At 49.3% G+C, this 11,934-nt stretch overlaps 6 protein-coding genes across 6 annotated transcripts; 2 read left to right on the top strand and 4 right to left on the bottom strand.

Moving 5' to 3' along the window:
• Positions 1–987: 987 nt before the first annotated feature.
• N7457_001759 (uncharacterized protein) lies at positions 988–3,507 on the bottom strand (the record flags this gene model as incomplete). The annotated part of the gene is made up of 1 exon (XM_057172805.1): positions 988–3,507. One exon carries the CDS (start codon positions 3,505–3,507, stop codon positions 988–990), a length of 2,520 nt encoding a protein of 839 aa, XP_057036708.1.
• A 919-nt stretch (positions 3,508–4,426) lies between these two features.
• Positions 4,427–5,009, bottom strand: N7457_001758 (FAD-dependent pyridine nucleotide-disulfide oxidoreductase; the record flags this gene model as incomplete). Its single annotated transcript, XM_057172804.1, is given in 3 exon segments — positions 4,427–4,693; positions 4,704–4,765; positions 4,877–5,009. The coding sequence occupies 3 exon segments, from the start codon at positions 5,007–5,009 to the stop codon at positions 4,427–4,429; spliced, it is 462 nt and encodes a 153-aa protein (XP_057036707.1).
• Positions 5,010–5,949: 940 nt separating this feature from the next.
• Positions 5,950–6,621, top strand: N7457_001757 (cupin domain-containing protein; the record flags this gene model as incomplete). Its single annotated transcript, XM_057172803.1, has 1 exon — positions 5,950–6,621. The coding sequence occupies one exon, from the start codon at positions 5,950–5,952 to the stop codon at positions 6,619–6,621; it is 672 nt and encodes a 223-aa protein (XP_057036706.1).
• Positions 6,622–6,939: 318 nt separating this feature from the next.
• On the top strand, positions 6,940–8,901 carry N7457_001756 (uncharacterized protein; the record flags this gene model as incomplete). Its single annotated transcript, XM_057172802.1, has 1 exon — positions 6,940–8,901. One exon carries the CDS (start codon positions 6,940–6,942, stop codon positions 8,899–8,901), a length of 1,962 nt encoding a protein of 653 aa, XP_057036705.1.
• A 442-nt stretch (positions 8,902–9,343) lies between these two features.
• Positions 9,344–9,787, bottom strand: N7457_001755 (uncharacterized protein; the record flags this gene model as incomplete). Its single annotated transcript, XM_057172801.1, has 1 exon — positions 9,344–9,787. One exon carries the CDS (start codon positions 9,785–9,787, stop codon positions 9,344–9,346), a length of 444 nt encoding a protein of 147 aa, XP_057036704.1.
• Positions 9,788–10,378: 591 nt separating this feature from the next.
• Positions 10,379–11,143, bottom strand: N7457_001754 (alpha/beta hydrolase; the record flags this gene model as incomplete). Its single annotated transcript, XM_057172800.1, has 1 exon — positions 10,379–11,143. One exon carries the CDS (start codon positions 11,141–11,143, stop codon positions 10,379–10,381), a length of 765 nt encoding a protein of 254 aa, XP_057036703.1.
• Positions 11,144–11,934: the final 791 nt, after the last annotated feature.

Below are 11,934 nucleotides of genomic sequence, written 5' to 3'. Positions count from 1 at the left end.
GTACGGAGTACAACCAAACTGGTGAAAAGTGCGAACCGCCCACTACTTGGGTAGTTAGGGGCTGGCGTACATAGTCGGGGATTGCCGCCCCGGGTGCCTAACAGCTCCTTTCCTACCTTTGCACACATCACTGTTCCTCCATTCAAAGGCTCTTACCTCCCTAGGCATGCCCATGATCTAACAAATTGCGATACGGAACCCGGACACTTCACAGGTCGGCTTTGTTTGCAATCTTCTTTTGTCTTCTTTGCGCAGCCGATTTGTGGCTTTACCTTTCAGGTGGACAAACATCGAGGACACATGGGGATAACCTCAGGGACGCCTCGAGGACTGATGCTCGGGTGGATTTGTATACCGGTGATGCACCACCATTAGTTGTTTTCAATGCTGGCCTTGGGATGCTATCTCACACAGGAGCATATACGTCAAGCGAGATACATTAGACGGGTGAAATATTCATCATCATCATTATCATCTAGTAATTTAGAGCCTTTTCATGAAACCCAAGAATGTGAAACACCAGTGATATGACCATATACATCGGGCAGAAGTTGTCTGCACATATTTCTATCTCTTGGATCTTAGCTGATACTATTCATTGCCGTGAAATTAAATTCGAAGCCCTGCGGAGGATGAATAGGACGCCTTTCGCCAGCAACAAGATCATTTTCCCTACCAGTGTGTCTAGTACCTAGCTAGTTAAAGAGAAGACAGATATCTAGAAACTTATAACAACATTGAAAGCAAGGTAATATGGCCATTGAATTGGCTCTTCCTTGACATAATATATAACGCCCTTTGTATACGCAGGTCTACTAAACACCACGGGAAGCCATCACAACAGCTAGTGTAGGCAATGCCAAAGATTACAATTGTGGGGATTACCAGCACTCAAACTGTGGACCAGGTCAGTTGCTTATCAACATTTTCTTTTGTCATCATGAGCAGGGAATGTTCGACGAGATCATTCTCATCGGTGGCTCTGCTTCAGATCACCCAAACATAGCGATCAAGATTATTGACAAATTTGATGAGTGGGATGGAGTCCTCCGAAGACATCCAAATTGCACACCGTGTTGCCGCCCAGAGAGCAATGAAAATCACATCCGTATCTGAGATGTCAACTTCGTGGCCATCGTCCCCTGCGCCCCCAGAGGGGTCTCCAGATGGTTGGTTGTTGATATCCAGAGACGATTCAGACGGAAGGGACGCTTGTTTATCTGCTTCTGTCCCATTCGCCGCGACGGATTTCCACTTGATAAGATTTCGAGTCCTACAGTACTTGAATTTTGTGACTCCTCTTCCCAAGTGGTAGAGAGGTTGTGGGGGCTGTTCTGCCGGCTGCCGGTCTTCTTCAGTCTGGGGTCCGGCCAGGGTGAGCCTAGGGTCGTCCTCCTCAAATTCTGGTCCTTCGATAGATGATGACCTTCTGCATGACCAATCAGCGCTTTGGGACGAAGCCCTCCCTCCTTCGGATGCACTAGAAGCTTGCGCCACATCTTCAACCCATGCCGCAGTGGGATTGAGTTGAGTAGTTTGGTCCCGTACCGGGTCTGAGGGATCAGGCTCTTGGTCGGAAGGCTGATCTCTGGCTAATGTCGGAATCGGAGTATGGCTGAGCATTTCGAGGATAGATTTCCGGAAGCTCTGATCATTGATGAATAAGAAGGCGATAGGAAGCTTTGCTTCCTTGTTGTTGATCCAAGTCTCTACTGCGACTTCGAATTGGACATAATCCGCCGTTTTAGGGGCATAAAACTTCGCATTTACCCTCCAGTCGAGCGCACTGTGGTCGGGGATAATCCGATGGCCTTCTGTTGTTGTGTTGATTTCCCCTTCTGTACAATGTTCCCACAGGAAGGGCCGGATCAACCGGCCATTTTTGAAAGTGTCGGACGCGACAGGTTCGAGAACATTGGTCCAAATGTTGGATTCTGACTTTGACTTCCATATCAAGTACCCCCAATCATCCCAAGTGATCATCAGCAGCCGGTTAATTATTACGAATAGATCACTCCTTAGAACATTCATGGTTTTTTCTTTGATCTTGACCTGTGTCCACTCGTCAAAAGTGGTCAAAGTGGGCTCGTCATGTGCTATCCATTGTTTCGTCGTGCATGAAGGCACCCCGAGCGCGATGGAAGACTTCTTGATAGAGAGAGGTACGTTGGCCGTTTCAGCCAGACTGAGATAGCTTTTCGTCCGCTGGTCTTTCCCCTCTCCTGTAAATAGCTCGTTCAATCCGGGGTTCATACCATCTTGAACGGGATCTTGTAAGGAAATAACCTCGTCAGGTTGCCCGGATTTGGTATTTGACGGAAGGAAGCCGTGGGCGAGCCAAAACTGCACCACGATCGAGGATACCTGTTTTTTGAGTCTGGAAGATCCCCTTTCCCTGCTCTCGCTCACTGTCTTAGGTGAAAAGGTGACTGTACTTTGGTTGACAAAGCTACCTCTGTGTCGGCCGAGGTCGCGGAAAGATCCCGTGTATCCTTCTATCGATCTAGCCGGGGCGCTTGATAGCTCCCACGTACCGTGGCTACTGAGATAGGCTCGATATCTTTCGCCATGACTTGGACCCCTAGTCCCCTGGTACGGACCACGCGAAACGTGAGTCTCCCAGGATTGGTTGTCCGTCTCCGTGACCTCACTGGCGGTGTCATCGCCTTGGCTAGCCGCGTAATTCGATAGTCGTTCGCCAGGAAAGTCGCCTAGAATCAGACGGCTTGCGGCCCCTCGGTGGGCCGGACTGGAGTACTTTCCGAGTAAACCCAATAGAAGGATCCAGTATCTGCTCGCTGCCACGGCGGTGCGGGATTCGACAATGTCCAAGGTGCCGCCGAGAGAGCTCATGTCCTTGAATGTTTCCGGTACGACTCCTAGTTTATCAGAATTGGGCTGTGGCACGGGCTCAGCCGAGGGTACTGTCCTAGGATTGTTTTGTAGTGCATTTTCTTCGCCGTTGGCATCTTCAATATCACCATCCGCTTCCTCACGACGAAGTATCCTGCGCCAGGACCATCCTGGCCCCCGTGCTTGTTCGTCGATGTTAATGTTGGTTTCTGTAGGGTGATTGGTTGTAGGTTCATGGTTTTCTGTTTCCACCACTTGTTGGGCCTGAATTAATGCACATAACTTGGACCAGCCTGTATTCCAGGAGTTGTAATGTGGCTGTCTGAATTCCAAAAGCCTGCCCGCGTTATCTTCGCTGATCAGTTTTGGAATCTCCGGTGTATTGGTGTTAAACTTGGGTGCAAGGTCAGGGATCTTCGTCTGTCGGAATAAACGCAAATTCCCCGAAATTACGATTCCACGTGTAACATAATCCCCATGCATATCATACACGGCGTTGAGAGCACGGTTCTTATCGCTGAATGCTGCTCTGATCGCCAACCAGGGGCCAAGGATGCCGACAAGAGCGACGAGGGCGAGGAACACAGCAAGCCATGTCCCTGCGGTGCTGATGATGTCGATTGTGTCAGGCCCGGGGGATTCTGTGGCATCCATTTTGGTGATATGCAGCCTCTCACCGAGTTTGATGCTTGTGGGAGTTGAATGCAATTATTGGTCAGTAAGATATCGCAGCCTGACCGGTGTTGTACAGTGAAAGTCTGATCGCATCGCTCGACGTCGAGACGCCGGGAAGAACGTACTTTCGTCCCTGCGGGGTTCCGCTCCTCTGATATTTGGGCAGCCCTGCATGGCCCATCACCACACATCTTCCAATGGAATATGACGAGCGAAAGCGTTCGAGGGTGTAGACTTCCGCAAAGCCCCCACCCCAGGCCCAAAGCTCAACCCGTTGTGGGCTATGGGCCTAACCTTCGAAGCCCGACCTGGGCAACCCATTGCCCATTGGTGGGGGCCTATAAGGCCCCCATAATAGCCCATCTACGGGGTTGAACTAGCATCTTGTAATCGCTGTATTCTAACACTTCTACTAACTTGTTAGAGTTAGAGGTTCTAATTTATAGTCATAATAGGTATATAAGTGTAAGTGCTAATTTTAAAGAGAATCTGACTAGTGGAGGTCGAAAAAATGTTGATATATATTTTGATATCAGATATAGATTAGGTTTATTGAGGATTCACACAGGAGTACCATCACTTTCTAAGTGAATATCCATAATTTAAAAACTTGAGGCCCTCAAGCCTCGTTCACCATGAGCCTTAATCAAAACAATGATAAGGAGTTGTGGTAGAAGGGCATCATTGCCACTATGTACTAGGCTTTGAAGTTTGGTTGCAGATACACGAACTCCAGGGATATGTGCCGAGCCGTGCGCCAACGTCGTTTTACTTAAACCTGCCACAATGTCAAGGATCCATAGGGAACGCTGGACGAATTCAATGATACAGTCAAGGGTCCTCTACAGATGCCTGTCAGCTGATTTAAACACACGTTTCCTCATGGATGGATATACTCTTATCTCTCTTTCAAATGTTTCCTCCTAGCATGCAGTGTGGAGTAGTTGGCCTTGAAGCTCTGAAGATTCGGAATAGATGACCACTTATATTCGTTGAGCAACCCAGTACCAGTGGTAAAGAAATCCGCGGAGACTTCAAATATTTCGCCGCTTGCCGTGCTGAGGATCTGTACAAACCACTTCCCCAACCTGCCATTCCACTGAGCTCCACCACGGCGGCTCTGGAACTTGACACCCTTCCGTAGGTCATATTTTTGAGCAACCCGCTTTCAATACTCCAAGATTTCCCAGGCTTTGGAGAGGAGTTTGCTCCATCCTGTCCAAGAATCGAAGCTTAGCTGATATGAGTGCAACAGTACGTATATGTCTCGCATTAGAGTTGTTTCTCCGTGTCATTCCTTGCCACTCACCACATGCACAGCCTGGGTACTTGTTCTCATACTAGATACCTCCGATCTCTGGGTTCTTCTCGTACAGCACCGAGTCGAGACTTGGAACTACCTTGTAGAAATTGATTGGGGATGAGAGTTCCAGGGACTCCGGAGCCGATGAAAATGGCCTTTCAAGGGCGTCGTTGATCAACTGTTCGCTCCGAGATTAACGGGCTCAGGTATTTGTGATAATCTGCACTAAGTTTGGTTTCTTGGATAGAAGATACTGTCTCGGTATTTGCAACGCTTGAGTCATCTGTTTCGATTTTTGGATACGGTGCGTGCCGAATGCCAACCATAATCTAGCCGGTCTTCTCATCGTTGATGACGGCGGGAACCAGATGGATGAATGAATCTTGTGAGAGCAGCCATTGTGCAAAAGTGGTATTTAGAAATAAATTGTTATGTTCATCATTGTATAGCATGCGACTTAATATGCTTTTATGGGCTATTCTTGCTGATCATCGTGTTATTCAACTTCATATGTTCGTTTGTACTTTAATCGGACTCTTCCCGATCCCAATCGGGAAGCCATTTGCCAAATCTTCCCAAAGACTCGCATTCCACTGGACTCCGTGTTCTATATCGGTACTCTATCATCTTACCCAGCTTTTCATATTGCGGGGAAACCAATCCAATTTTGATAAGCCCCTGATCCCATCCGGTCATTTTGGATTGGCTACCTGACCTACGTCGGGTGGCCTTCCGACAACCAATCACTAACCCCAACGCCTAAAAAGACCGGTTCTAGATCATTTATCTCGGAATTACCTCCTCTAACCATCTTGATTTGTATCCGAAAAAGGACATTCGGGTCTTTTGAGTACTATGCTCTTGGTTCCATTGGCTGTGACGCTACCAAAGCCCCGCAATCTACAACAAGCCGAGATCCTTCGGGCGTGGCAAGACACTGACATTCCAAACTTGGAATGGGGAACCGAGAAGATCAATCCCAAAGAGAGAACACATCCGGACTCGGATATAATGCCGGTCCCCCGCAACGTTATATCAAGTTGGACTACCCGACGTGAACTCCAACGTTTGACACCTCTAGTTACACCATACGAACGCGACACTCCAAATCAAACAAAATGGTTGAAATTCGAAAATACCACTTATTCCCAACAGACCTCATTCCAAACTCGCCCAGACCTTTACTGCACTATAAGAATGTCCTAACCAGGACACCCGGCAGTTCCCATTGCAGCACAGCCGAGGTCTGGGACATGTTCACCGAGAATGGATGGAAAGTAAACTGGATATTCCGTTACAACGAGACACAGTTATCACATTACCATTCCAAAGCACACGAATGCATGGCTGTGCTCTCGGGCACCGCTCGAATCCGATTCGGCGTCGCCGACACCTCCGAGGACCTATACGAAAACACACACGGCTCTGCCTGGGAGGACAGCGCGGTCGAACTAGAAGCCGAAGCTGGAGATGTGTTTATCATTCCTGCCGGTGTGGCGCACAAGACATACAATTGCAAGCCTGAAGCTGAGTTCAAGCTCCTGAGTCCTGGGACGGGACATGGTATTGAGGCCGAAGACCCGAAGAAAGCACTGTCTGAGATTGAGTTGTCTGGATATACTATGATGGGAGCTTATAATGGTGGAGATTGGGATTTCATTACGAGTGGAGGGGACTTTGAGAAAGTATGGTCTGTTCCGAAGCCGAAGTATGATCCTGTGTTTGGAAAATCACAGCAAGGATTGTGTAAGACATGGCGTGGAAGCGGGACTACGCCTGCTCGTCTCTAAATTATGTTCGCTTTACTTGTTATGGTGTATGGGATACTTATTGTTCTTATGATTTTGCTTGAGCATCCCTTACTAGGTATACTAAACATAGCTTGATTTCAGTCATAATTCCTTCCACATGGGCACATTGTGTAATGCCCGTTTCCAAACGCTAATATCCGAAGGCGGCACTGACCGCTTCCATTGGACTGGCAGTATCCAGTAGGTGGGGGTGATAAAAAAAAACGCGATAACATTTTCCCCACAGTATACATATCGAACGTCCCTCGTTTTATGAATTGATGATTTAGTTGTGCTTTTGGTGATATTTGATCGAGAATGACAACCCGCAAACCCCTCCCAATCTCCGACGAGTGGCAAGATCCCGACGAATATGTCCAAGCCCTCCTCTCTTTCGCAACCGAGTCGGTCATGTTCATGAACGTCTGCGGCGGCGTACATATCCTCGATTTTTTGACCCGCGATCCCGATCTCTATGAGTCACTGCTGCCGGAAGACTGGCGATCATTCTTTGAGCATCACGATATTCATAGTATATTGCAACTGCTACTACGAGAGGATATTGGTCCGTTATGCGAACCAGAAGTGAACACAGACTCTGAGAATGTCAGAACCTGGAACGGCGGCGCATTTCCCCCTGAATCCCTCCTCGAATACATTCGCAATATCCGCCGATTGAGCCTCGGTCGTGAGTTCACCTCACCTGCAAAAGGCCAGCATCTCCCGAGACATATTGCCGTTGGCATGAACAAAAAGAAAACACACGAGGTTGAACAATTCTCCCGTTATGTCTCTTCTTTATCCGAGACGGTCAAGGAGAGCCGTGGAGAGCCATTGTCTCACATTGTCGATTTTGGCTCCGGGCAAAATTACCTAGGGCGCATGTTGGCAAGCTCGCCCTATCATAAACATATCATTGCCATTGAGCGCAAGCATCAATATATCAGCGGCGCTAATCGTATGGATATTCATGCGCGACTGGCCAAGGCAGAGAAGAAGACCAGAATGCATAATGCAAAGACGAACAAGTCAAAGAAGCAATGCAAAGATTGTACCGACATCCCAGAACTAGCCCCGGAACAAACTACTTCGGAAAAGCCCGACGTACCTCAAGTGGCTGTTGAAACAAAACCTGACCCAGGAAATACCGTGCCGGAGGAGCCTGCCACATTGGATGAAGATACCGCTGCCTCCCACATGCTAGGCGAGATGACTCTAGAAGCTGATGATGTGCTCGGCCCAAACTCAAGCTACAAAAAGCCACACGTACCAAAGCCACAGCCAGAGATTGACACTAGAGGTACTGTCAGTTATATTGAACATGAAATCAAAGATGGCTATCTGGAGCCAATCATCGACCACGTCGTCGACCCGAAAACATCGGTTGAAACACGTACGAGCACGGAAGAAGTCGTCATCCAACCTACAGAAAAGAAGCCAAGCGATGCCCGGGTTATGGTTGTCTCTTTGCATTCATGCGGAAACCTCGTTCACCACGGAGTCCGATCATTAGTGATGAACCCTTCCGTTGTAGCAATCGCCATGATCGGCTGCTGCTACAACCTCCTCACGGAGCGCTTGGGTCCGGCAACCTACAAAATCCCCATCCTTCGCTCCGCCCATCCCCGCCTCAAACAAACTGGGTCTTCATGGGATCCGCACGGATTCCCTATGTCCAAGCTCTACGAGAACTACGAAGCAAAGACCACGAAGGGCTTCAAACTCAATATCACAGCTCGCTCAATGGCCGTCCAAGCACCCCACAACTGGGGCCGCGCCGACAGCGAAGGATTCTTCACGCGTCATTTCTACCGCGCTTTGCTGCAGCGCGTTCTCCTCGATCGCGATATCGTCCCTAAGCCTGATGTCCCCGACGATCTCTACAAAGAGCACCCAAAGGATTCCGACGCCGGGGGCATAGCGCTGATCGTGGGATCTCTACGCAAATCCGCTTTCGAGTCTTTCACTGCATACGTGCGTGCTGCGACGGTCAAATTGAGCCAGGATGCGACACGTGGCGAGATGGTCAAAGAGCGCATCTGCACTATGTCTGATGAAGAGTTACAGAAGTATGAGGCTGATTATTTGCACACACGCAAGAATCTCAGCGTGGTGTGGAGTTTGATGGCGTTTAGCTCTCAGGTTGTTGAGGCTGCTATTGTGGTTGACCGCTGGCAGTTCTTGCGCGAGCATGACTCTGTCAAGGAGTGCTGGGTCGAGCCGGTGTTTGAGTATGGTCAGAGCCCGCGGAATCTGGCTATCATCGGTATCAAGAAATGATCTCCAGTGATGGTTAGGGTTTTAGGTTGCATTTATAGACAGCTTGGAGTTTATTTCTGTTTTGGGCATTTGGTGGCTTCTGGGCAGTTCTGTACACAAGTACATAGCGGTGATGCATATTTGAACATACCTACGTAGATGTATAGAACATCTCTTCCTCAAGGATCTCTTTTAGGGACAGTAAGAGGTACTTCAAAGTCAGTCTGAATTCCACTAGGCAAGTGATTCTACCTAAAGCCACAAATCGAACCCCGCAAACCTATGTCTAGCCCTATATGTGTATCTAGAAATTTGGAGTCCCCGATATACCGTCATTCATAATTCAAGCAGTGCGAAACTTGCCAGACTGCATAGATACAGCCCGACGCCACTATCTTCCAGCCACCGACCGCTTCTAATCCCACCGAGTCTATAACCAGGAACCAGGCCATCATACAAGATATCAAGAAAACGCCATCCACTGTGTCCCACAAGCAGCCGCAACCTCTTTTGCCGGTCTACCAATCATACCCTTCCAAAACTCCGAAGTCCCAGAAGGAACAAGCTCATCCACCTCCAATGAGAGCAGCGCATCAAAAACCCAATCCTGACATCGTCCCCTAGAATTCCTCGGCGCAGGAGACTTCTCAATCACCTTGATGACCTCGTGTCGTTGCTGAGACGTCAGATCTGCAATCTTGCACATTCCCGCCGCGCCTTTATCGATGATCTTCGTTGCGTAGCGGGGTGCATAGCTGTACCAAGCCCTGTCCGCATCTATGACCTCGACTTGGAGCAGATCGCCGAATTCAAGGTTTCCGGGCCTGTTGATCATGAAGCCCCAGTGGGATCGGTGCGTGGGGATATCGCCGGGTCCGAAGACCTCTATTGAGAGGTTGTAGGCCATGCTGTGCTATGTGAGTGTAAGCTTGATTTCATCTTTTGGGTCAATTCTGAAGGCCTGTAATGGGTACAGAGTATCTTACTGTGAATTGAGATCGAATTGGATTTGTGTATGTCTGTGGAAATATTTTAGGTGATTTTTGGTGTGGATTTCTTGTGAAATGGTTTGTGACTCGTGGCCTGGCTTGGCTCAGCTAGGAAATGGCCCTCTACGACGGGATTTTAAGGATCAGATGACTGCGATGTGATCGAAAACTGGCGAATGCAAGAGCCCGACCAATTGTGAGTTGGCAATTGGCGCCGTAGCCCCTCTTTGGTGGCTCGAATATGCCACTAGCTATGCTGGAGAGAGCACACTGTATTCTGTGAGATGTCGAATGGGGCATAGAGCTTGATTGCTTCGTTTATATGCTCTCACCACAACCAAGATCATGGGAGTATCCGTGATTCTTGGATATCAGAGCAAACAAACCGAGTTCCTGTAGCTCTTTTACTCCATGATCATGTACGCAGTATAACCCAACCGATTATATCAAATTAGATACAAGAATTCCCGATGAACAATTTTTTATATACAATTTTTCTACATATATACTCAACTAATCTCAATACTCCCCTCAGGCACACCCTGCCTACTCCTCAACCTGCGCGCAAAGAACTGCATAACAGGCAACATCTCATCCCGACTAGCCGGCATCCCATCCCCCCTCCTAGCATACCGACTAACCTCCACGAACTCGAAAACCTGCTTCGTCCTACGCACCGCCTCATCCGAGACCGCCACCGAATCCCGCCCGGAAACCAGCAACACCGGCGACCGATTCTTATCCCCCGCCCTCGATCCTGACAACGCGTACGGCGCCCCGATAGAAATAACGCCCGAGAGAGCGCCGACCTCCGCCCCGTCGTTTTTCAGCCCCAATTCTCGCGCAACAGCTAGCGCAGCCATTCCGCCCTGCCCAAAGCCCAGAACCATTATCTCCCGTAGCGCGTACCCGCATTTCTGCACTAGCGTGCCGCGCACAATCTCGACGAGGGTCTTGGTGCTGCGCGTCAGGCCGGCGTCCATGTCTAGCGCGCCGGTCGCGGAGTCGAAGGAGACATCGTCGCCCCAGTGGAAGCCGCCGAGGTCGAAGGGGAGCGGGGCGGTTCCCTGGATTGTGATGATGGTTGTCTCGGGGAGGCGGAGGGCTTGGGCGAATTTTGTGAATGCGGCGGCTGTGTCGCCCAAACCATGGAGTAGGAGGAGGATGTTTGGGGCTGGGGATGCGGATTTGGAGGGGGAGGGGGATGGTGCGGGTGTTATGGTGACGGTGAGTTGGGACGGGAAGTCGGATGGAGTGGGGGTTTTGGTGGGCATTTTGATATGAGGTGAGGCAATTGTGATTGTGAAAGGGAGAGGGGAGAGAGACGTCGCCGTAAGTGGCAGACAATTGCTGTCGTGCTGGTAAGTTGTTGGTGCCGAAGCTCGGGGAGCTTGAAGCTCAGCTCTTCGCGGGGTGTGGCTGGTGCCTAGTGTGGCTCAGAGCTTAAGATATGCGCACGCTCTTTTTGGTAGGAACACGGTGCTCCGTACTCCGTGTACAAAGCAATACGTACTCCGTACATGTAGGGACACTCGGGGTCTCACAGTGGAAACTAATTGACTTTAGGCGGGGCATTATACGGAAGCTGGTATCGTGGTTGCCTAGCCCAAGATCAGCATCAATAGTGAGAATTTCATGGCCCATGGAGCGAAGATGACTATTGCGTTCTAAGTGAATGATCTGACGCATGGCATGCTTCATATATATCAATCGACAGACGGAGTATTCCTCGCATGTATTCCAGAGTCACAGAGTACATAGTACAGCTAATCCGTATGTGCACACTGTTGTATGTGCAGGTCAGTTCTATATAGACACATGATTTAGTCACAGATGAAGACCTATGAACCGGACAAACTACACATCGGGAATTGAAACCAGAGCTGACTGACATCATATGAATTTGTGATGCAAGCCGATATATTCCGTATGTAAGAAAACAGGTCGAAGTGTCGACATGCTATTTTTATCGAAGTGTCCACACTGGGCTGAGGTCAAGCCCGATGAGCACTGAGCAGTACGGAATGGGATGGAGGCAACTGGTCAACACTATCCACTCATCCCA

This window comes from Penicillium paradoxum (assembly GCF_028828445.1).
Source record: "Penicillium paradoxum strain IBT 22861 chromosome Unknown utg000002l_segment0_segment0, whole genome shotgun sequence".
Lineage (NCBI taxonomy): Eukaryota > Fungi > Ascomycota > Eurotiomycetes > Eurotiales > Aspergillaceae > Penicillium > Penicillium paradoxum.
The sequence above is the reverse complement of the archived record's forward strand: the minus strand, read 5'-3'. Positions and strand labels throughout refer to the sequence as shown.